Raw genomic sequence first — 22,478 nt, 5'->3', positions numbered from 1 at the left:
CTGGCCACCTGGGGCCAGAACTGGCCTCCCTTGGGGCCCCTGGGGACTCAGTGGTGGAGCGTCTGCCTTCAGCTCCAGGTGTGACCCCAGGTCCTGGGATCGAGTCCCGCGTCGGTTCCCCGCATGGAGCCTGCTTCTCCCCCTGCCTGTGTCTCTGTGTCTCTCATGAATAAATAAATAACATCTTTAAAAAAAAAAAAAAGAACTGGCCTCCCGCTGGGGCTACGTGAACCCGCGTGGGGCTTGTCTGGGGGTGAACCGGGCCGGCAAGAGGGGGCAAGACCCCCGTCCCCAGAGGCTGTGGCTCAGAGGCGCCTGGTCCCGGGAGGGAGCCAAGAGGCGGAGCCCAGGGCGCTGGATCCCAGAGGACCCGCTTCCTGACCTGATTTTACTGGGGACATCGGGGGCAGGGGGTGGGCAGGGGCCCTCAGGCACCCTCCGTTCCCCGTGGGTGGGCAGGGAGCCCCGGCATTGGGTGGGTGGAGCCTGGGAGCACCGCTCCAGGCTCTCTGGGGGAGGGACCCCCCGAGGCCAAGCTGGGCGCCCCCCGCAGTGCAGACACCTGTGTGCATGGTGCTGGCAGGCGGCTGTGGTCCGTGGGTCCCGGTGTGGGCGGGCACGGACACCAGGGATGAATTCGCAGGCGGCGTCCGGGCAGCCCTGAGTTCAGGTCCTCCTCGGGCCTGACCCCGGCCAGGAGAGCTGAGGCCAAGCATCTGGGCTTTGAGCTTCTTGCAGTGGGAGCAGGTGCGAGGACACCCCACGGCGGACGCCCGTGGGTGTGGACGCAGTGGGTGGAGCTGCCCGCGGAGCTCCTGGCTGCCTGGGGCCTGTGCTGTGTGTCCTCCCTTAGGAGGGGTGACGCCTCAGTGTCCTCATTCCATCGATTTGGAATCTGGGCTTCCCCGCACAGCCTCCTGGGTGGCCCGGGCTGCAGCAGGACAGGCCCTGGGAGGTCACGCAAGCACCTGCAGGGGCGCCGCCCACGGAGCTGGGCCTGCCCTGTGCTTTCACGGTGGGTCGCCGCATCCTCACCGGGAACGCGTCCCCCCAGGGCAGAAAGTTGCTGTTGGGGCGGATCCCCCGGTGACCTGACCCCGGCTGCTCTGCGGGCAGCCCCGGGTGCGAGGGGAGCCGGGGAGCACCGTCGGCGGCCACCGAGCCTAGACTCGGGCGTGCGGACTCGGCCCCTGCGAGTCGCCTCCGTCAGAGCGTGTCCCGGCTGTGGACCATGGGCCCTGGAGCCACCGGGACCCTCAGCACTGGGGAGACGCCTCCTGCTTCCTCCTTCCTCCTCCTTCCTTCCTCCCAGCTCGGCTCCGACCAAGACTCGGTTTGATGGTAAAGACGCAGAGTGTGAACGGGGCAGGAGTGAGTAAGGCCGAGGGCCGGGCTCCAGTTCCTGTCTCTTCCTCAGGAGCCGCCCTGCCTCTGCGGCTGCTTTGCCGGCCGCCCCTCCCGCGCATGGTGCTCCTGCTCGCTGGGCAGCCGGGGCCAGGACGCGCGGCTCGGGCCCTCGGAAGGGCTCCGGGCTGTGAGGTGGGTCCGCGGCCCTGCACGAGGCCTCAGCGGCCGCTCCTCACCCCGAGCCCTCTCATCCCTTATGTGGTCTTTCCTTCATTTCTTTTTCTTTTTTTTTTAAAGATTTTATTTATTTATTCATGAGAGACACAGAGAGAGGAGAGACACAGGCAGAGGGAGAAGCAGGCTCCATGCAGGGAGCCCGAGGTGGGACTCGATCCCAGGACCCCGGGGTCACGGCCTGGGCTGAAGGTGGACCCTCAACTGCTGAGCCACCCGGGTGCCCCTTTCACTTCATTCCTGAGACACACCCTGGACCCGGGCCTGGTGTCTCTCTGAAGGGCCTTTCTGTGTTTCTGTAACGAGTCAGCCTCTGTTTCCCCCCGGGCATCGCTGCTCCCCACGAGCAGACCTTGTGTTTCAGGCCGGCCTGACCCTGCGTGGTCTCGTGGGGCATTCCAGTCCCCATCCCGGGGTCTGGCATCACTTGGGGACCTCCCCGCGGATACAGCCGAGCCCCTGGCTGGCTACTGGCACCACCCGAGCCGCATCACGCTCCCAGGGGACGGGCAGGCCCGCCGGCTGTGCCCATGAGGCACCGGGTGGCACCGCATCCTACACCTGCCCAAGAGCACAGGCATCAGCAGGTTGAGAGCGTGGGCCCCGTGCAGGCCCTGGCGTGGATGCCGAGGGGCGCCACTGCAGAAGCGGGGACACGGCCCCGGTGTGGCGGGCCCTCTGCTGCAGGGACCTGCCCATTTCTGAGTCCGGATGCCCGGTTAGGTCACGTTTGAGGACCAAGGCTGGGCCTTTGGGGCCACCTCCTGAAGCATGAGCCGCCTCCGAGCCAGTGTGCTGGGGGCATCCCCGGGGGGGGGCAGGTGGCCCGCGGCACTCCACCAAGCACCTCTCTTAGCGGCTGCGACCGGCAGTGGAGGGGGAGGAAGCCCAAGATACTAAGACTTGGGACCCGCCGCGGAGGGACGGCCCCGACACAGGCTTCCCGACTCCGAGGACCCATGGCGAGCGGGCCAAGAGGACGGGGCCCGGGGGCTTCTGTCGTACCTGCCGAGCTGCCGGTACAGGTCGGCATCTCGGGGACGTGGGGTGACCCTCGCAGGCTCAGAGCTCATGTTGTAGTGGGTGAGGCCTGGCCTCGGCGGGGTCAGCCTGGCTCCTGTGCCTCGACACACCACGGGGGCAGCGGGGGGCCTGGCGTGGGGCCGCCTCCCGGGCAGTGGCCTACATGGTGGAGGAGGTCTGCCAACACCTGGGGGAGCGTGCCGGGGAGTGGGGCCCCCACATGAGGCCGCAGACGGCCTGACCGGCATCCGGGAAGGACCTCGAGCCGCCCCCCGGGGCCCTGCCCACAGTGACCGGGCTGGTGCCCGTCAGACCCCACATTGTGTCCCTGGAGGAGTCGGCCCGGCGGAGGGAGAAGCCTGGCTGTGAAGCGGGAACCCACCACCAAGGGGGGGGACCCCGATGTCCACGGTGGGGCCAGGAGGCCGGCCTCCACCCGCCCGCCCTCCCAACCGGCCGTCACTGAACGTGGGGGCCCAGAGGGGTGTGGCCTTGGCTGGGGGAGTGCAGGGCGGTCCCTGGGGGTGGCAGTGGGCTGCTGGGTGGCCGAGGTGGGGTTTGCAGACCCGCCCCCGCGGGGGCGCCCCAGGGTGTTTTGGGGAAGAAGATGGTGCAAGGACGGTGCGGTGAGGACCTGCCCACGGCACCTGGTCATGCAGGCAAAGGGTGCCAGGGGCCCAGGTGCGTGGGTCCCCGTGACTCCCGACCCGCCACCGCCCGCGGGGCCCCCGCGCGAGGCAGCAAGGACGCGAGCACACGGCAGGAACCAGAGATGCTGTTTTATTTACACCACAAGAGCAACAAGCTGTCAGATGAGGTACAAAACGCTGGACTCCGGGTGAAGTGGAGCGGAGTCGGCCGTCGGAGGAGGACACCGTCGTCGGGGGAGACCCGCCCACACAGAACAGAACGAGAAATGAGAAAACCGAGAACGAAATCTCCAACTCCGCGGAGCAAAAGAAAGAACCGCTGGAAGGTCCAGACGACCAAAGGGAACGGGTTACGTTACAGAAGAAACAGGCGGCCGTCCCCGCGTGGCCGCGGCGTCGCGACCCGCCCGTGAGAAGCTCTTGGGTGAACGGGGTCAGCGCCCCCTTGTATATATTATATATATGTCTCAGAAACTGGAAAATAGCGCCTCCACTATGGAGCACACCCCCCCGGAACCCGGACAAACAGAAACCGTCCGCCTCCTCTGTCTTGCCCGCGGGAGGCTCCGCGTCGGGTGGGCCGCGCCGCCGCAGGGAAGGGGCGGCCTCCGGTCGAGGCGGAGCGGGGCTCGCGCGGTCCACGGCTGCGCAGCGGGAGGTCAAGTCTTGGCCACACGGCACCCAAGGGCCACGAGAGTCCGCGCGGCGGTGCGTGGGGGCGCTCCCGGGGGGCCGCCGGCCGGGCTCACGTCGGGGGTAGGGGGGCCGCCGGCCGCCGCGCCCTGTGCGAGACCGAGGGGAATAAACGAAAACGGAACAAGACAGATGCCTCCGAGTCAGTGAAGAGAGACAGGCAGTTCGCTTCGAATTCTGTGTCGTTTCCCTAAAACACTGTTTCCACATAAATACAATAAACTCTATTATTGGTATGTCACAAGTGCTAGATAAACTTTTCTCCTTAATATGACAAAGGTGTAAGTAGTCCTTTTTAGTTCTCTTACAATAAAAAGTACAATTTCTTAAGAATGAGTTCGGTAAGACGCAAACGTTTCCCCCCTTCCCCACTCTCCTTCAAGGTTTCGTGTCGTTTTACAGAAAAATCTCCATCTTTTGTGTCTGCAAATGTCGTGGGGGGGGGGCAAAAAAAGGCATTTTTTTTTTTCTTCTTCCCCAAAGCTGCCGAGTCTGGCGTGCAAAAATCTGTGTACAATATAAAGACATGCCGGTCGTACAGTCCATGCAACCTCCAGGTGTAGGAACTTAAAAAAATATATTCATATATGTTTATATATATATATTTATATATGTATCAATGCCCATAAAACGCACGGGCCCGAAAGTCTACAAAAAGAATGGAATGAGCACATGGCTGTGACCAGTAAAGAAGGAATGTTCTGATCGAAAAGTAAAACCAACAAACTCCGCCGGCGGCGTGGCCTTCGTGTCCGAGCCACGCCCGACGGTCCTTCCTCTGGAAACAGACTTTTAAAACAAGTGGAGAAAAACCGAAACACTCTGACCAGGCCCTTGGAGCCGGGGTGGGGGTGGGGGGCGGCCGCCTGCTGGTGGGGCTCGGGCACGGCGTGGCGGGAGCCGAAAGGGCGGGCGCCGCGCGGCCCGGCGGCATCGTGGGGTTCCCCGCGAAGGGACGTAAAGTGCTCGCTCGCTGACCCCTGGCCGGTGCCCCCGAGGCCTTTGCAAAAGAAGAAAAAGGCTAAAGGTGCCGGGGCCGGAGAGGGGAGGCGGGAGGTGCCCTCGCCACGCGGGCCGGGCGGACCCTGGGGCGCGACACCGCCGTGGGCCCTGGCGGCCCCCGGGAAGGGCTGAGTGTGTCGTCAAAGAAAAGAAAAGGCTACACGGTAATGCTTCGAGCGCGTCTGTGGCGCTGGAGTGCGCGGACAAATCCACGTGCCGCCAGCGTCCCGGCCGGGGGTCGCCCCCACCGACCACCCCTCGGCCCGCCTATGGTGAAAAGCGTGACGTGACCGCTTCCTCCCTAAGAGCCACGGGCTGCGGGGTCGGGGCCGGGGCTGGCCTGCCGCCGCTCTGCACCCCCCCGGCAGCCGAGCTGGCTCCCCGCACCCCAGCTCCCGCCAACGTGGGCCGCGGAGCAAAGAGGGAGGACGGGGGAGGAGGAGGCCCCAGGCGCCCCAAGACCCTTGCCGGCCTGCTCTCGGGCTCCCGCCCTGGGCCTGACCGCCAGCCGCCGCCGACCCAGCCGATCCAAGGATCTGGATTCGTTTGGCCCACAGCCCGGCCGCATCGGTCTCCTCCGGAAGCTACCCTGGGTACGCGACCGATCGGGGACCTGGGCCGGGGCTGGCTCCCGCGGGGGCACCGGGCCTGGGCACCCTTTGGAATGAAACTGGTGGCTTCAAGTACAAAGTGGCGGGCGGTTACCGTCAGGGCGGGCAGGAACGAAGACCGGCTGGCCGGGCAGGACCCGGGGCTGGCCCTGCAGCTCGCCAGGCGGCAAGGGCCCCGGCTCCCCGCGGGCTCAGGCCCAAAAACCCGGGGGGGTGCAGCTCCCGGCCGTGCGGCCGTGGCAGGAAAACCCTGCGCACGGGTGGGCCTGGCTCGGGCCCCATGCAGTGCGGACATGCTGTAAAAGGTCTTTGGAAAACAATTGAAAACGCGTATCCTGACCACGTGGTCAGGGAAGTTTAGACGGGAGTCCCGCAGGTGCCGGAGCCCCGGGTGTCAGGCGGGCGCCCTGCGATCCTCCCCACCGCCTCCTCCTAATACTCCAAGGAAAGCCCCTGCTCTGGACGCAGCCGCCGTGACCGCTCGGCCCCCTTCCCGCGCGAGCTCAACTTTCTGGAAACAGGCTGACGGCCGTCCCGTGCGCCGCAGAACGCTGCTCGCTGTACAAAAATAAACGAAAATGAAAACAACAACAATGATAATAATAATAATAATAATAATAATAAAAAACCCTTTAAAAGTTGTGTGTTTTTTTTTTTTTAAAAATGTACAAGCAAGAATTTAGAAAGAAAGAAGTTTTAGACATTATTACCATTCAGGAAACTGCTAAATGGCGAGAGAAAAAAAAAGAAGTGTAAAAGTTCACAAAACAATGCTTATTCAGGATCTCCTTGTGAAAAATTCATACAAAAATCAACAGCAAATTTATATCCTTTGCTATAAAAACTCATTAGGTACATATGTGCATGGAGGCTCGGAGCGGGGGGGGGGGGGTCCTGTCCGAAAGGAGCAGAAGGAGAGCACACACCTGCCAGGTAGTTGCCCAGTGGCGAACGTGTTGGCGATCTGAAAGCTATCCAATCCGGAGTTCAAAAATACGTGAGTTTCAAACGAGATCCCTTTCCGTAAGCACCTTGATGTCTGATTCACAAGTCATTCATTCGCCAGGGACCTTTACGATCTGTATTTATTATATATATATATATATATACTTCTTTTTTTTTTTTCTATAAATGCATTATAAATATTTTATCAAGATTTCATAAGAATCAAGTTTCTTAGCTTGGAATACATTGGAATATATATTATACATATATATATATTTATTTATACCTAAAATTTAAGCAATACTTCATGCTACTTGCTTTTAATAAAAAGCATTCCGATCATAACACTGGAAGTGTGCCTAGGACATGCTTCACGACCAAATGGAGATGCTCAATTGTTATAGGATGTACGAGAAAAAGAACACTTTGGATTCGTTTAAAATTTGTTGGACTTCAAAACCCCCAACAGTATCTGCCACTTTGCTGGAACTACCTCCGTTCCTCTTAGACAGCACTGGAGCAAGCCCGCCCCCGCCCCCGCCCCGGGCCAGCGCGCAGCCACAGGAAACTGTCCCACCAATTCCTGCTGTTTATTTTTTCTTAAGGCATTGTTCCTCAGACGTCAGAAAACCCAGCCACAAAAATCCATCAGAGCAATAAAAAAAAGGCACAAACTCGCATCTTCCGATGGCTTCGAGAAACCAAAGCCAGTTCCCGCAGGCTCACGTTTCTGCGTGTGTCCCGTCTTCCCCTTGCACGCGCGCCCAGCTCCGGCCCCCGCCCGTCGCGGACCCCGCGGCCCCGTGGGCCCCGCCGCGCCGCTGTGGCGCCCGGTCGCGGCCGGGGCCCAGAAAACGTTCTCTCGAACAAAAAAAAGAAGCTACAGGATGAGTCGAGTGGTTTACACGGAGACTGTGGAATTGTGGGTAATAATCAACTGTGAGCACCAGTTTTCATCGAGTCCGTTTTGTATTATTAGATCTTTGATTTCTCGTTTTCCTTCCCTCGTGGCCACGAAGTGGGCAGCTCTGCCGCGAGCCGCCACAGGCTTCCTTCCTCCGCGGCCTCCGTCGAGGGAGCCGAGAGCCCGGCCTCGCGTGTGTCTGTGCGTCTGCTCGGCCGGCGTGGGTCCCGGTCCGCGCTGGGCCGCCCCGTCGGGCAGAGGCCTCCCGCTGCTGCTCCAGCCGCGCTCGCGGATGCGGGTGGGCCGCACACAAACAGGAGCCGCTCTTGGCGGAGCTTCAAGACGGGGACAAACAAACAAGAGACCCGCAGCTCGGCGGGCGGCTACAGGGGCGGCTCCTCTTCCATGGGCTCCTCGTCGGGTCTGCGGCGGCGCCGGGCGAGAGACAGAGGGGGCCGCGGCGTGAGGCCAGGGCCACCCGGAGGGCCGCCCGCCCCTGCACCCTGCCCCTCTGCACCCCCCGCCCCCACCCCAGAGCGAAGGCTCTTCGAGGGTTCCCACGGGCCTTTCACCCTGGAAAGAGGGAGCCCTGCAGCCCGCGTCCACCGTGGGGCCGGCACCTGCCTGCCAACCCGCCATCCCCCGCCCCCGTATCTCTCCCCCTCCATCCCTGCAGCCCTCCCCCTGCATCCCCCTGCACTCCACCCTGCATCCTTCCCCCTCTATCCTTCCATCTCTTCCCCCTCCACCCTCTCCCCTCATTCCCCCTGCATCCTTCCCCGTCTCCATTCCTCCCCCCTGCATCCCTCCATCCTTCCCCTTCCATCCCTGCATCCTTCCCCCTCTATCCTTCCATCTCTTCCCCCTCCACCCTCTCCCCTCATTCCCCCCTGCATCCTTCCCCATCTCCATCCCTCCCCCCCTGCATCCCTCCATCCTTCCCCCTCCATCCCCATAACCCTTCCCCCTCCATTCCTGCATCCCTCCCCCCTGCATCCCTCCATCCTTCCCCCTCCATCCCTGCATCCCTCTCCCGTCCATCCCCCCATCCCTACCCCACACCCGACCATCCCTCCCTGGGATGCCCAAGCAGGAGGCAGGGCCCAGTAGAGAAGGCACGTGCCCACAGGACAGCAGAGGCCCGGGTGCCCGCAGAGGGTGGTCCCGCTGGCAGAAGGGCCCGCCGGGAGTGGGGGCGGAGGCGCTCACCTCTTCTCGGCGGGCTTCACGCCCACGGACAGCGAGGCCATGGCGGTGACAGTCTCGGCTTCCTCGTTCTCGCACTTCTGGGCCTCTACCAGAGAGTGCCCCACCGTGGAGCAGAGGCGCGGCAGGGATCGCCAGTACTGGCCTGCGGGAGGCGGGGGGGGGGGGGGGGCTGGGTTACTGGGCCTCCCCGGGCTCAAGCCTGACTCCTCAATGGCGCCTTTAAAAGCACCTGTTGCAGGAGAGGAAGCCAGGCAGCACCCAGGCTACGGGCTCGCAAGGGCAGGGCTCCTGGAGTCGAGTCCTCCCCGAGCAGGGCACTGGTGGGGGGCAGGGGGGCCGTGAGAGCGGGGCTGCCCCCGACTCCAGAGAGCGGAGCACAGGACGGCCCGGTGCGAGGGGGAGGAGACGAGGGGGCCGCAGCGCCAGGGGAGCGTGTGGGGGCCGGCCGCTCGGTGTTTGCTCGCACACACGGGGGCTCGTCAGCGGGGCGGCTGGCGGGGACCCGCGTCTGGGGAGCACCGGGCGACCCGCCTACACCGCGGCCTCAGTAACCTGGGTCATCCCTCATCCCTGGGGCTCCCCGCCGAGCACGTGGCCCACACAACTCACTGTGGATCTCAATGACTTTCTCCATGGACCGGACAGCGTTAGCGTTGGGTCTCTGCTGTAAAACCTTTTCTGGGAGAGGATCAAGCTAGAAAAAAATATACAAATACACAGTAAACGTGACGGATGTCGACATAATCCCTGCACGTGTTCTGTTCAGGGAGGTTTGAAGTCAGCGTCGCTTTCTTGAGTGTGTTTACGGGCAGAAAAGCAGCAGCAGCCAAATGTGGCTTTGCTATTTACTGTAGACTTTTTTTATTTTTTTTATTTTATTATCATTATTTTTTAAAGATTTTATTTATTTATTTGCGAGAGACACATACAGAGAGAGAGAGAGTGACACAGGCAGAGGGAGAAGCAGGCCCCATGCAGGGAGCCCGATGTGGGACTCGATCCCGGGACCCCGGGGTCACGCCCTCGGCTGAAGGTGGCGCTAAGCTGCTGAGCCACCCGGGCATCCCCTGTACAATTTTTTAAAAAACGGAAGTAGATTTATTTTCTTTGAGGTATTCTTCTCGGGAGACCGTCAGGTGTGCTCGTGAGCTCCCGGCTGAGCGGACACCGCATCCAGGAGCGGGCCGGCGGGCAAGGACGTCTGCTTGGAAACCCACTGAGACACCGTCTACACCACCCCGTGACACTAGGGAAACAATGACTGCTCTCTGGAAATACCACTTTCACATCCCTAGTCTTACACGTAAGAATGCTTGGACATCCTGTCGATGGTTTTCTTCCAAAAATGGGGGAAAAGGTAAAAGAAAGAAGAAAGCGAGGGGAATCTCTGAGGGGGGCCTGTGCTCCCGGTTTTCTGGTCGGTGTGGACGGCAGAGGACGGGACGGAAGCCGCAGGGGACACCGGGCGTCCTCCACACGACACCTAAGCACGCTCATGGAGATACATCATGAAAACACAAAAGTAATTTTAAAGATCTTTAAATTATTAGACAAGCCTACAAAACTGGGGGAGATCTGCTGGGTTCCGGAAGGAAGCTGGAAGCTGCTCAGGGCGGTCACGCATCCCGGGACAGGCCTGCACGACAACGGCCACGGCCCCCCACGTGCCCCGAGCTGAGCCAGGCTCACGCAGACGAGGTGCCCACAGGGACAACCGGTGGGGGGGTCTGTTCTGAGCCTGGGCTCTGTGGGCAGGGACGGGCCAGGGTCTCCCTGGGAATGCGCAGGTTCCGCCGTCAGCGGAGGGCCGCGATGTGCGGAGCAGCCGTGCACCCTCTCGGGAGGCGCCTGCCAGTGTGGCCAGTGGGTTCCAAGGGCTGAGTCCCCGGCCGCACACATCATGAAGCACGGGAGTCGGCCGGCGCGGGCGGGGCTCAGGAGAGACAAGCGGGGTCTCCGGCAGAGGACCCAGGCTCCGGGGCAAGTGCGGCTTCCCAGGCGGGGGACGGCCACGCAGCGGGGCCGAGACTCGGGCTGGAGGGGCCAGCAGCCGTGCGGGGGGAAGTCAGTGCCCGAACACGTACCGGGAGGAGACACGCGTTCCTCGAGAAGCATCTGAGATGCCTCGGGTACCCAGCCCCTCCGCGACAGCTGTCGCCTAGCACCTTCCGACCTCCATCCTCTGTCTCCTCGGGCAGGAGCCGAGCCGCGGCCCCGGCCTCCCTGCAATGGGCCGCATGGAAGGGGGGAGAAGCCGGCTCGACGGGGAAGGCGGCCGACGCTGCTCTACGCAAGTGCTCGCGGTTCATGTCCCCAGAGAGAAGCCGCGCGCCCGGCATGGGCCCGGACAGAGGAGGGCACTGCGCCCGGGTCCCCTGCCCCGCTTCCAGCACAAGGGAAAAGAGGACCAGCACGAGGGCTCTTCTACAGCATAGCCGCGAGCCGTGCCTGATTGCTGACAACTGTCAATACTCCAAAAATGACAACCCAGGGCAGCCTGAGAGGGCGCGGGCACGGAAAGGTTGGACGCACAGTGGGGTCCTGGGCGGGGCCCCGACACGGCAAGGGCGGCCGTGGGAGGGCGAGTGGACCTGGGGACGTTCTCACGCGAGCGACCCAGGCTGGGACCCAGGCCCACGCGGTCACGCGGCACCGAGGCAAAGCATCCGAGTCCGCGCTGCCGCTGTCCTCCGCAGCCAGCGCTGCCCGGAGTTAGAAGTCTAGTAAAAAAAACTGCAGGTTTAGACCCTCAAAGACCACAGTTACTGAAATGATCAGTTTTAAACTATAAGGTAAATGATTAGTGAGTATTAGAAGTAAGACACGGACGCAGGATTACTGAACCGAAGCGGACGATTTAAAGCCGGCCCAGGAGAACGTCTGCGAATGGAATCACAGCTGCGGCAGCAATGACCCTGAATGCGCCGGGGACGAGGGGAGCGAGCGGGTTGGGTCCGTCTGCTCGGTGTCCCGGGGCAGGGGGAGAGGGGACGGGACCCGGGCAGGAAGAGTCACAAGAAGCGTCCGCCCGCCCGGGTCCGTCAGGGCGCAGCCGCAGAGCAGGGGACGGGGGGACGGCCAAGGACAGGACAGGACGGGCGTGGCCGTCAAAGCCCCAGAGGCAAGGGCTGTCAGCCCAGGACGGTGAGCCGGTCAGTCAACACCGAAGGCGGGGCGGCCGGGGGCTCGTCTGACCCTTGATCTCAGCTCAGGTCAAGATCTCAGAGTCGAGAGTTCACCCCCACGCTGGGCTCTGGGCTGGGGGTGGAGTCTTCTTTAAAAGAAAAAAAAAAAGAACGAGGATAAAATCGTGACGTGGGGAAGCGGACACCCGCGTCCCGTCCCGGGAAACGTGTGGGGTGTGCTGAAGGCACAATGATCCCGGGCGGTGGTCTGAGCGGCGGGAAGCGAGAAGCAGGAGAGGCCGCACGAACGGGGACCACGTGAAACAACAGGAATGGTGTCGAATCGGTGCATTTAAACGGAGAAACAAGGAAAGAGGGCGGAGGGGCTGGTCAGGGGCTGCACACCCCCAGGAGGGCCGGAGCGAATGGACACACAGGACTCGGGCCAGCACCGGTCAGTGGGGGCAAGCGGGTGGCTTCTCCGTGTCCCACGTCCAACGAGCGTGCAGGGTTTGGTCTGCACCCCCACCCCGGGTCTGGGTGGCCACGGGGCACTGGCCACGTCACGGGTGCATGTGAACACCTGCAAGGATCGCCGCCGGGAAGCAGCAACGAGCCACGTGTCTTCCCACTCGGCAGGAAGGGATGGCGCAGGGGCCCTCCACGTGGGCGGAAGGGGGCCCACGCGGCAGAGACTCGGACGTGGAAAGCGTCTGAGAAAAGCAAAGCAGCAGAGAACAAGGAGCAACCAGAGCAACTGTGAGGCCCAGAGTCTCCACCTAAAGGGCAGACCGTGGCCTGGCGGCGAAACAGCACGACGTCCAGCCTCGTGCCGTTCACGCAGGAAGCGTCTCGGAGCGGGGAGGCTGGAGGGCAGCACGCTGTGGGCACCCCCGCACGACGCCCGTCAGCGGGCAGCCGGAGCTGCTGGTACAGGAGGCCGCCACGGGGGATAAAGGTTTCAGTTCATCGGAAGGATAGGACGACTTGAAGTCTGCACGTTCGGTAAAGTTGCTTGATGTGCGGGCGGTGACGCGGCCAGAGCACGGGGTGGACAGTCGCGCCACGGCAGGACAGGCTGGCACATCTTTCCCAGGCACACACAGAAGTCGGCGGAGATCCCAAGCGTGAGCGGCACCGCGGACGGGCCTGGGCGAACAGTGGTCTGGCCGCGGCGGGGGGGGGGGGGGCAGGACACGATGCCACTGCACCCGCTGTTCTTAGCTCAGCGCCGCCTGTCAGAAGCTGGGACCAGAGGAGGGCCGCGGCCTTGAGGTTGGAAACTGAACGAGTGACCGATCGTGGGGCAGCGGGGTGACCGCGGAAACCAGGGATGCTCGGAGACAAAGAGCAATGAGAACGCCGCACACGGGCGGGCCCCGCGCAGCCTCAGATGCCCCCAGAACGAGGAGGCGCTCCGTGAGCAAGAGAGGAGAGCGGATCCGGAGAAAGACGTAAAGAAAATACACGGGGAAGGAGCAGAAGCCAAGTTTGGAAAAGAGAAAGGACGCCGCAGCTGGACGTGGAGTTTCTGAAACGGCTGCAATGGGCAAGGTCAGCAGGACGGCGAGGAAGCCACCGAGGCACAAACGACCTGCGGCGTCCGCGGCCGCTCACGGTGGCGCCCAGGGGGACACGGCCCAGGCCCACCACCCCCTGCGGAGGTTTCGGGGAGTCAGTCATGGCTCATGTCACCCAAACGGTCACCGCTGGCCTGAGCCGAGCCTGGCTGGGAGCGCGAGCGCGGGTGGGGGCGCGTGTGCAGTCGGGCAGACCCGACGGGCTCAGACGAGTGGCCGTCAGGCTGAGTTGGTGCAGGGGTGCAGGGGGGGTGGGGGGGGGGTCCACCTCCTCCTTCCTGGCCTGGCCGCAGCGAGTGTGTGCAGACTGGTGCAGCCCTCAAAGCCTGCAGGGCCGAGGAGGGGCCGGCCCAACTCTCCTGCATTAGGAAGGTGTTAAGAGACCTTGATAAAACTAGTGCTTCCTGCTCTTTGATGTGCTGAGCCCAAGAACATCTTCCTGTTAGGAGAGCAAACACCCAGGAAGCAGGAGCAGGCCTGAGCCGAGAGCTAAGGTCTTTATTGTCATTTTAAAATAAGTAGCTGGACTGCTCGGAAAGCTCCAGGCCGCGTGGAACACGTTACTCAACTGCCTTTAAGCTCCAACAAAAAAAAAAGGAGGAAAAGGCTGCCTGATGTGCAGGAAGGGTGCGTGAGGCGTGGACGCTTTAAGACGCTCGCTGGTGTTCGATTCTAGGAGAGTCTGGCGCGCTGCCGACCACCTGGCCGGGAGGGAGACACGCGTGGGCCCTCGGGTCTGCTTGTGACTTAGCTTAAAGCACGGCTGATGCCAGGACTTGGGTTCGGACCTCCCGTCTGCCCCCAAATGCCGTGTTGTCAGCTCTGTCCACCCTGCGCCCAGAGGGGCACGGGCCATGCACCCCATCCTGCTGCTGCTTTGACCCAAGACAAAAGGGAACACCACCGACTGCAAATGGCTCGAGGACAGAGCCCTCCATCCCGTCCCTGGAGACCTGTCTACGCGGCATCATCCCACCCTGTCCTGTTGGATGCACATTTAATCTGTGCCTCCGAGGGCCTGCTTGAACCCCCTTTGCATCTCCCAAACCGAGCCCCCCTCAAATGCCTTGTGGGCTCTGCCGTGGGCTGCTTGCCCCCGAGGGGGGTCTAGGAGGGCAGCCTTGGGGTGAGCCTGCACCTGCTCTCGGGGACGTGTCTCTTGGAGGAACCCGAGCTGCGGCTCAAGCTTCCCGGCTGAGACAGTGCAGGGACGCAGCCCCACGGACGCGTCTATGGTGGGTGAGGGGCGTCAGCAGGGGCCGCCCTGCTCATGGGAACCGGCTGGTACCCTCACCACCTCTCCCTTTCCCGGGGCTTCTGGGCCTTCTGGTCTTGGCGTCTCCCGACAGGGGTTAGTGCAGCGAGTGGGAGGGGTGCCCTCCCCCGTGGCCTCCCCAGCACCCATCCTCCGGGCCACTCTGCTCTCCCAACCTTCTTGTGGACTGGACACCAGGACACCCCACAAGCGGTCCCTGCCATATGGGGTCAGGGGTCACTCGGGCTCCTAGCACTGCCCCCGCCATATGGGGTCCTGGTGTGGTCAGTCCTCCTGGGGTGTGTGTCCTCCACCCTCCGTCGGGGCCTCGTCACTTGGGCTGCCCTGAATCTTGGTGGGGACTGGCAGGAGGGTGGCCAGCACAGGGACAGCTGCACCCCACTGGACACCCAGGGAACCTGCCCTAGGGAGAGTGTCCTCGCACACTGTGGACCTATAAACCTGGGACAGCATGGAGCAGAGCTCGTGGGCTGCCTCCGGGTGTCCCCCACGTGGGCTGCAGGCACCTGCTGCTGCAGGGCGAGCCAGGACCCAGGGCGCTCTGACCGCACCCCACCCCGGGCAGCAGCTGGCTTGCCCCAAGGACCCGCACGGAATGCCACAGCAACACGGGCAAGCTGTGCTGTGAGGGGCCGGGACCCGCCTCACGCTCCTTCGGGGGATCGGGAGGTGGGTGTGTGACCCCATGTCCAGGGGCCTGTGGATGGATTTGAAATTGTAGGAAGAGCAGGTTTCCGAAAATCAAAGTGGAAGCTACGGTAAGTTTTGTGTCACGAACTTTAGCCGCTCGGTGAGCTGCGGAGCACACGTCGGGCGGCACCTCCCCTCCCGACACCCGTCCGTCCGTCCACCCACGGCCGGGCAGCTCTGCCCACTGGGAGCACAGCCGGGAGGCAGGGGCCCTGGGCTGGTGTCATTCCGGAATGGGACACCCCCAGGACCGTCTCCCTTGAGCCCTCCACTCCCTCTCCCGGCCGGACCGCCTGAGCTCAGCCGTGCAAGCCAGCAGCTCCCTGACTTGGTCCCGCAGCCTCACTGGGGACAGGGCGCGGGGGCTCCAAGCCTGGGCATCAGCTGTGGGTTCGGAGCAGGGAACCGGGGCTCCGTGCCCCAGCCTGTGAGACCTGCAGTGACGCGGCCCCCAGAACTTACCTTAGAACCGCCCGCCTGCAGAGAAAGAAGCTGGATTAGAATATTCTCCACCTAACCCATGGGCAGGGGAGCACCTGCAGAACAGGCCCCTGAACCACCCTACAGAGAAAAGGGCTCCCGGCCTTGTCCCTCATCGGATGGCCTCCCAAGCGGGTAGCGGTCCTACTACGGGTGATGAGCACAGATGCAGCAGCCCACGGGCTTGGGGCTTGGGGCCTGGGGCCTGGGGTCTGGACCCTGGGCCCGCGCACCAAGCAGCCCTGGGACCCGGCTCCTCCTACCTCATTGCCCAGCAAAGCAGAAACACATGCTTCCGAGGCGTCGCAGATGGCCGTGAGGTCGTGGCCCCCCTCCAGGGCCAGAACGATCCGGCCGCCAGCCAAGCCCATCAGCTGCTTCGTCAGGTACCCGAAACCTGCAAGAGGAAACGGGAGATGCAGGCGGGGGCCGCGGGCGGGCGCGGGGCGGAGGCCTGGCCGCCGATCAAAGCGCCCAGAAACGCGTTACATCACATTACAGAGACCCAGGGGGCCGGCGCTCCGAAACACATAATAGAAGCCAGGTCTGATTGTAATAAATTCATTGAAGAACCTCAGTTTGGGATTCTTTTTGATCTGTTTGAGAGTAGGAATTACGGTTTTGATGCTTTGATTGTATAATGCCGCAAATCATCTCGTTTGGGGGAAGGAAGGGACCCCGGGAGGAGCCCCACGGCTGCACGCTGGGACCACGGAGGGGGGAGCGGGGGGAGCGAGGGTGCGGCCCTGCAGCTGCGCCCTCACGGCCTGGGGACCAGAGGCCCGGGGGTCTGGTCAGCGGTGTGCCGGGCACACGTGTGTGCGTGTCCGTTCGTGGGCACACGCACCGCTGTGTGGGCCCCTCCTGGACTCTCACGCCCCGTGACCGGCGTGTCTGGCTTTCACCAACAACTGCAGCGCGCCCCCTGCGCCACGTCCCCCCCACCCGCAGAAAGCACCTGGCGGCTAACGGTGATGACCATCCTCGCTGGGACCGACCGACGTGGACTAGAGCCGCCCCGATCAGCGGCCCCGTCGCAGCCGCAGCAGCACCCGGGGCCCAGGGCTGGCGGCGCGTCCTGGCGGCTGCAGGCCCCGTGAGGCCCAAACCTCCTGAAGGCAGCAGTGACGTGGCTGCGTCTCCGATGGAAACTGTGACGGGGCCCCCAAGGCCGCCGCGACGCCCGGACCGCGCCGTTCACAGCGGGAAGGCGGGCGGCAGCGCAGAGTCCAGCAAGTCGGGTGCCGCCTTCTCCCTCAGCATCTGCGCACTCTGCCTCCGTCACATTTTGCTAATTCTCACAATATTTCAAACTTGCTCGTTATTATCACTACGTTAGGGTGATCAGCGATCACAACTCCCCTCAGACTCACGATGGGTCGCACATCTCTGCAACAGCGTGACCTTTGATTACGCTGCGGACACTGGTTTGCAGACATGATGCTACCCCACACCTGGCAGACCTCGATGTCCTGCAAATGCAACTGTTACCTGCGCTGGGAAACCCCTGATTCTCCGGCTTTGCCGTGTTGCGGCATCTGCTTTATGGGGGAGCTGGGCCTGAACTCTGGCCGAGCTGAGCCGGTAAACGAGGGGGCTCGGAGCACCCACAGCACAGTCTGGCCGCACGCGGGGGCTGCTGGGCACAGGGCTCCCTCTGGACCCCGCACCCAGGTCAGGAGGGCTCTGAGGTCAGTGCGGGAGCACGGCCACCCCAAGAGCGTCCCTGCGTGTCCTGGCCCACGCCGTGCGGTCCTGCTGTGCGCCCTGTGCGCTCTGGGGCAGCCGGCACCCGTCGTGTTTTTGCTAAGACGCGAGGAGGAGGGTTTCCTCCTGTTGAAGGGGAGGCTCGGCACACAGAGGGCGCCTGATCCTAACAACAGCAGAATCCAGACCGTGTTCCCGCGCCATCTGCAGACCCGACTTACATTTGGCGGAGAGGTTGTAGCCGCCGAGGGGTGTGGGGTGGCCCTCCACAGCGTCAAAGCCTGATGACACGAGCACCACGTCTGGGGCAAACTCGTTCGCGATGGGCATGACCACGGTCCTGCAGAGGGAGGAAGGGGACACCGGGTCAGCGGAGGTCACGGCCACGGAAGAGGCCGACGGCCGCTGACAGAGCCTGCCCCGTCTGCCCTCGAGGCCAGCGGCACCTGGGGGCCCACACTCAGGAGACCCGCCCCGCGTGCTCACGGCTCCATTTGCTGATACCTCAAATGTCCAGACCAAGGACCCCAACATCGAGGCCCAGTGCGGCCACGGCACAGCGGGTCTCGAGCCTCCGTGATATGTTGGAGGTGGCCTGTAACCCCCACGCACCAGCTGCCCGGGCTGCGGAAGATGCTCCCCACCCCTCACCCCTGCGCCCTGCCCGGCCTGTCTCGCCCCTGTAGGGGGGCGGCTCTGCTCAGCCCTACACTTGCGTCACGTTTCAAGAAAGGCACAGCCACCTCCCGGCCCAGCAGCAAGGACCCCGAGCCCCGGGCAGCCCTGGCCCGCAGGGGGCCCCCGGTGCCCTCCTCCCACCCCATCCACCCCCGGGGCCACAGACGCCCGGATGAGCCACCTGCACGCCCTTGCCGGGTTCATCTGGGGACCTGGGATCCTTCAAGGGACAGCTGACGATCAAATTTAAGAGCACAGACAGGTTAAAAGTACAGATGCCACGGAGAAGTTCAGTGGTTTAGGGATATTAGGGAAACAAGGAAAACCGCTCACTTGAAAAGGAGAAGAAACGCTTAGGAGGAAGCAGCCGCCCGCGAGCACGCGGTCTCACTGTACCAGCGTCCCGTGAACACGCTCTGAGCCAGAACCGGGCGCGCAGTGAGAGGCTGGACGACGCCATGTGTCAGTTAAACTTGCTTTATTGGATTCTGAGTCCCTCCCCGCAGACTTCCCGTCTCCCTGGTCCCCCTGGGCGCGGCGGGCTCACCGCAGGTGCCGGCCCCCATCACCCACACCCCTGCACCTCGGCGGGACGCAGCACCGGCTCACGGCCGTGGGGAGTCTGGGTCTCCCCGGCTGCCGCAGGCTGGACCGAGTTTCTACGGCTCCAGAGGGCGGCCTCCCGCTCCCGGGCCTCCACCGGCGCGCAGGCCCTGCGGCTCATCAATGACGGTCACGTCGGGCGCACGGCGGCCCAGAGGCCCCCTCGGCGAGCGGCCCCACGCACCCGGCCCCGCCGCTGGTCCCTTCCCACCTAGGTCGGTGGGGCCCCTGGGGCCACAGGGCCGCAGGCTGGCGTGAGTGTTACAAAGTAAAACTCGTCATGACATTTGCCCTTGAAGTCCGCCGGGCCAACTCCGTGAAGCACCACCTGGGACCAACAGAACGTTCCGCTCAGGAACGAGTCTGGACGGTGATCCTCTTGAGAAATCCCTCTGGTTTCAGAGGGGCCAGTGACGGAGACTCCAGAGGACGACACACAGGGTTAGGACCTCGCCGCCCGTCCCTGCAGGTGGCATGGGGCACCCACGGCCCGATGCCCAAGGACCCGGGGAGCGAGCCCTCGGAGAACGTCCGTGACGCGGGAGCGGCCTCCGCTTTCCTCTGACCGCGCCGGGCACCGCGACCTCCGCCGCAGACAGGCCACAAGCTCACGCCCGGGCACGGGCCGGGGCTCGGCTCCTCTGAACTGCTCGCGGCTTCCCTCCCAGGCGGCGCCCACTGCGCGCGGCTGCCCCCGCGCTGCCTCTGCCACAGGCCGTGCAGGCGGCCTCAGAGGAGGCAGGTCTGTGCCCTGGGGACCGTCCGTCAGGGGCTGCAGGGACCCCACCTGGGACCCCCGACCAGGCGCCAGCAGACTTCCCCGCCAGCGTCGCCTTTGGGTCCCGGGGCCCATTGTGCGAGAGCGGCCACACTCGCCCCTGAACACTGTGCGAGGTGTGTTCCACTAAAGCAGGAGGCGGGATGTCAGGTACACTCTGACCCCGGTCGGGACGACTCCGCTTACGATCCTCAGCGCGGGGCACCTGCCCACCCCCGTGGCCACGAGGAGGCTGCAACAGAAGCTCTCCCGATTCTGAAAACGCAAAGTGCAAACCAGAGGCTTCTCAGCAGACTGTGCGCTTCAGAGCAGGTGCCGGGGCCCGGGATACCTGTCCCGTTGCGGCGGCCGGAGGTGACAAGTCCTGGGTGCGGGCGGGCAGGACGGGGCAGTGCCTTCAGCCTGGGCCACATCCCCCGCCTTCACCTCGTGGCCAGAGACGCCGGCTGCCTCCCCGCGGGTTTCCCTGGGTGGCCCCCGACGGCCCGTGGGGTGTAGCGGTTCCAGAGAGACGGTTTTTAAATTATTCTAATGAAGTTCCTGTTGCATAAACTTTGTCTTTAGGCAGAAGAAGTTTGAGCCACGTGTTCGGTACAGATGTTACAGCCGAGCCTGTCTTCAGGGAAAACCACAGACACTCCGCGTCGACAGCGGCTCATTCGCAAAGCGCTTTGGGGCCGTTTTGAACCAAGTGCGTACGGTGGGCCCAGTTCTCTGCCTTGAAGCACTGCTGAGCTGCTTCGTTCTCACCCCCGCCCCCCCGACAAAATGAAAAACAAACGACAGCGCTGTTGGGATCATCATCGTCCCTAGAGAGTCGCTGGCGTCTGCACTTGCCGCGTGGCATCGCTGCGAAGCCGATCAAAACAAATCGTGAACCCTGTCGGTGTGCGTGTGCGAGCGGGACCCGGCCCATCAGCCGCGCACGAGCCTGGGCCGCCGGCTAGGGGCACGCACGCTCGCTCTATCCTGGTCCGGGGGCCTCCGGGGCCGAGGGGGTCTGCAACGCCGCTGAGACATCGCCTCCCCTCGACGGACTCTGCTTCCTCACCTACGAGGAGGGGGTGCACGGCCGCCCACATCTTCACCCCAGGCGGGACCCCCCCCCTTCACAGACGCCGTGAAGAAAACGGGCATCTGGCCTCGCGTTTTAGTTCTAGAATGAAATTTTAACCAACGACCTGTTGTCTGATGACAGATGGAAACGTTTACTGCAGACCCTCTCTCCGACCGTCACCTTAGGGTGAGTTTCTGTGGGGCTGCCCTGACCTGCTGCAGGGCAGCGTGAGGGCCGAGGGGTGGGCAGGGGCTTCCCGAGGCTGCGACCACCCACTGTCCGCTTGCAGGCAGGGCGGGCTCATCTCCCACATGGAAGGCCCCAAACCCGTGCTCCTCGCAGGCCTCAGGCCGTGGTGCGGTCTGTGCCCACTCACGCCAGGGGACGCTCGGGAGCTTGGGGGCAGCCAGGGCGTCCGAGTGCCCCAGAAGCACGGTCCACGCCGCCTGCCTTCAACATCTCCTTTCACGAGGCGCCCGGGCCGTCTGCCCTGTCGCGGTCGCGTACTGTCGGTCAGGCTTGCGGTGACACGTCTGCAGCCAGAGGGCTCGGGAGGCGGAGCTGCCGGATGGACGGTCGCCGCTTCCAGACGGACAGCCTGGTGCCCCCGGAGGCTGGGGACTTGGTTTCAACCACCTCGGCTCCGGTGAGCGCCAACCCCTCCTGTCCGCTGTGCACACCCTCACTCGAGGGCAGGAGGGGCTGGTGCACCCGCCCTGCCATCTGCACCCGCTGCACCCCTGCACGGGGTGGGCCCGGCCTGAGGGCTCCGTCGGTTGGGAGAGGCCGGTCCTGGCCCACCAAGCATCCCGTCGCTGCTGAGTCGGCGTCGGAACACAGCGAGAGCTGGGAAGCAACACTGTGCTCCGGTGCCCCGCCTGTGCCATCCGCCGCCCCGTCCTGCTCCGTCCGCCCCACAGGCCAGGCCCTCGACCGTCCGTCCCGTCTCCTCGATGCCCCCGCCCTGCACACCCGCAGCCCCCAGCCTCACATGCTTCCTGGCTCTCCGTGCTCTGCTCACCCAGACCTTGCCCTGGTGAGGTGAGGACACCCCTCCTCGGCGGCAGGGGCCAGGGCGCCTTCTGGCGACCCCCGCCCCTCCCTGCTGCTCCTGTCTGGCTGTCCCTCGCAGGAGGTGGGCACCTGGTGCTGCTGGATGGGCGCACCCCTGCACCCAGGGCCCCATCCACGTGGTGCCCCCTCCCCACTGTCACCGTGGGCCCCACCGGGCTTGGGCTCACCGCAGCTGCCCTGCCCCCAGGTGCCCCCACCTCTGTCCCGTCACCATCCTCAGGCCTGTCTAGGGCCTGGCACTCTTGGCCGCCAGCCCACCCATCTCGCAGTGCCCCCCGCCCCTCTGCAGCACCAGGAGCACACGGCAGGGGCAGCGCAGCCTCCCCAGGGCGGCCCTCAGACCCCGGCTGGCTAGAGGAGCAGGTCTGCACTCGGCCCGGCGCCGCGGCCCAGGCCTCTCCCAGCTGCTCCCCTCTTGTGCTTGGTCTCTGCCTCGGTGTCCCCATGCTCTCACCTGGGTCCCTGCCCCACTCTTGGCAGGACTCAACTTGCCCTGGGCGCTCAACCTGAGCAACAAGTGTTTACGAGACGGCCCCTCCCGACCTGTGTCCCCTCAAGGCTCCCACCAGACAGCCGTCGAACATCCAGATCTGCCACGTAGGTCACCTGGGGACAGCCCCTGACAGGCTCCTCCACGACAGGCCACGGTCCTGGTCCCCAGAGGCGGCCCTGCACGCCGGCAGGTTGGCGTCTGCGGGTCCGCGTCCCTCCAGGACTCAGCCAGGAAGCTGCTGCCCCTCCGCGGGCAGGTGCCCGAGCACCGCGTCACTCACTGCTGCCGTCCTGCGGGAGGGCTGGCAAACCCGAGCTTC

General features: G+C 63.9%; 1 protein-coding gene across 6 annotated transcripts in view; it reads right to left on the bottom strand.

Moving 5' to 3' along the window:
• Positions 1-3,368: 3,368 nt before the first annotated feature.
• HDAC4 (histone deacetylase 4) overlaps positions 3,369-22,478 on the bottom strand; it is a 276,590-nt gene continuing 257,480 nt past the window's right edge. For all 6 annotated transcript variants that reach the window (XM_055300503.1, XM_055300499.1, XM_055300505.1 and 3 more), the window contains 5 exons: positions 17,698-17,816; positions 16,033-16,166; positions 9,228-9,312; positions 8,619-8,760; positions 3,369-7,832 (listed from right to left, as the gene is read on the bottom strand). In XM_055300503.1, the coding sequence (XP_055156478.1) occupies positions 7,793-7,832; positions 8,619-8,760; positions 9,228-9,312; positions 16,033-16,166; positions 17,698-17,816 (520 nt within the window). In that variant the 3' untranslated portion in view covers positions 3,369-7,792. The remainder of the gene's footprint in view (positions 7,833-8,618; positions 8,761-9,227; positions 9,313-16,032; positions 16,167-17,697; positions 17,817-22,478) is intronic.

This window comes from Nyctereutes procyonoides, unplaced genomic scaffold (assembly GCF_905146905.1).
Source record: "Nyctereutes procyonoides isolate TBG_1078 unplaced genomic scaffold, NYPRO_anot_genome, whole genome shotgun sequence".
Taxonomy (NCBI): Eukaryota; Metazoa; Chordata; class Mammalia; order Carnivora; family Canidae; genus Nyctereutes; species Nyctereutes procyonoides.
Note: the sequence above shows the minus strand (reverse complement) of the source record. Positions and strands in the feature narration are given on the sequence as shown.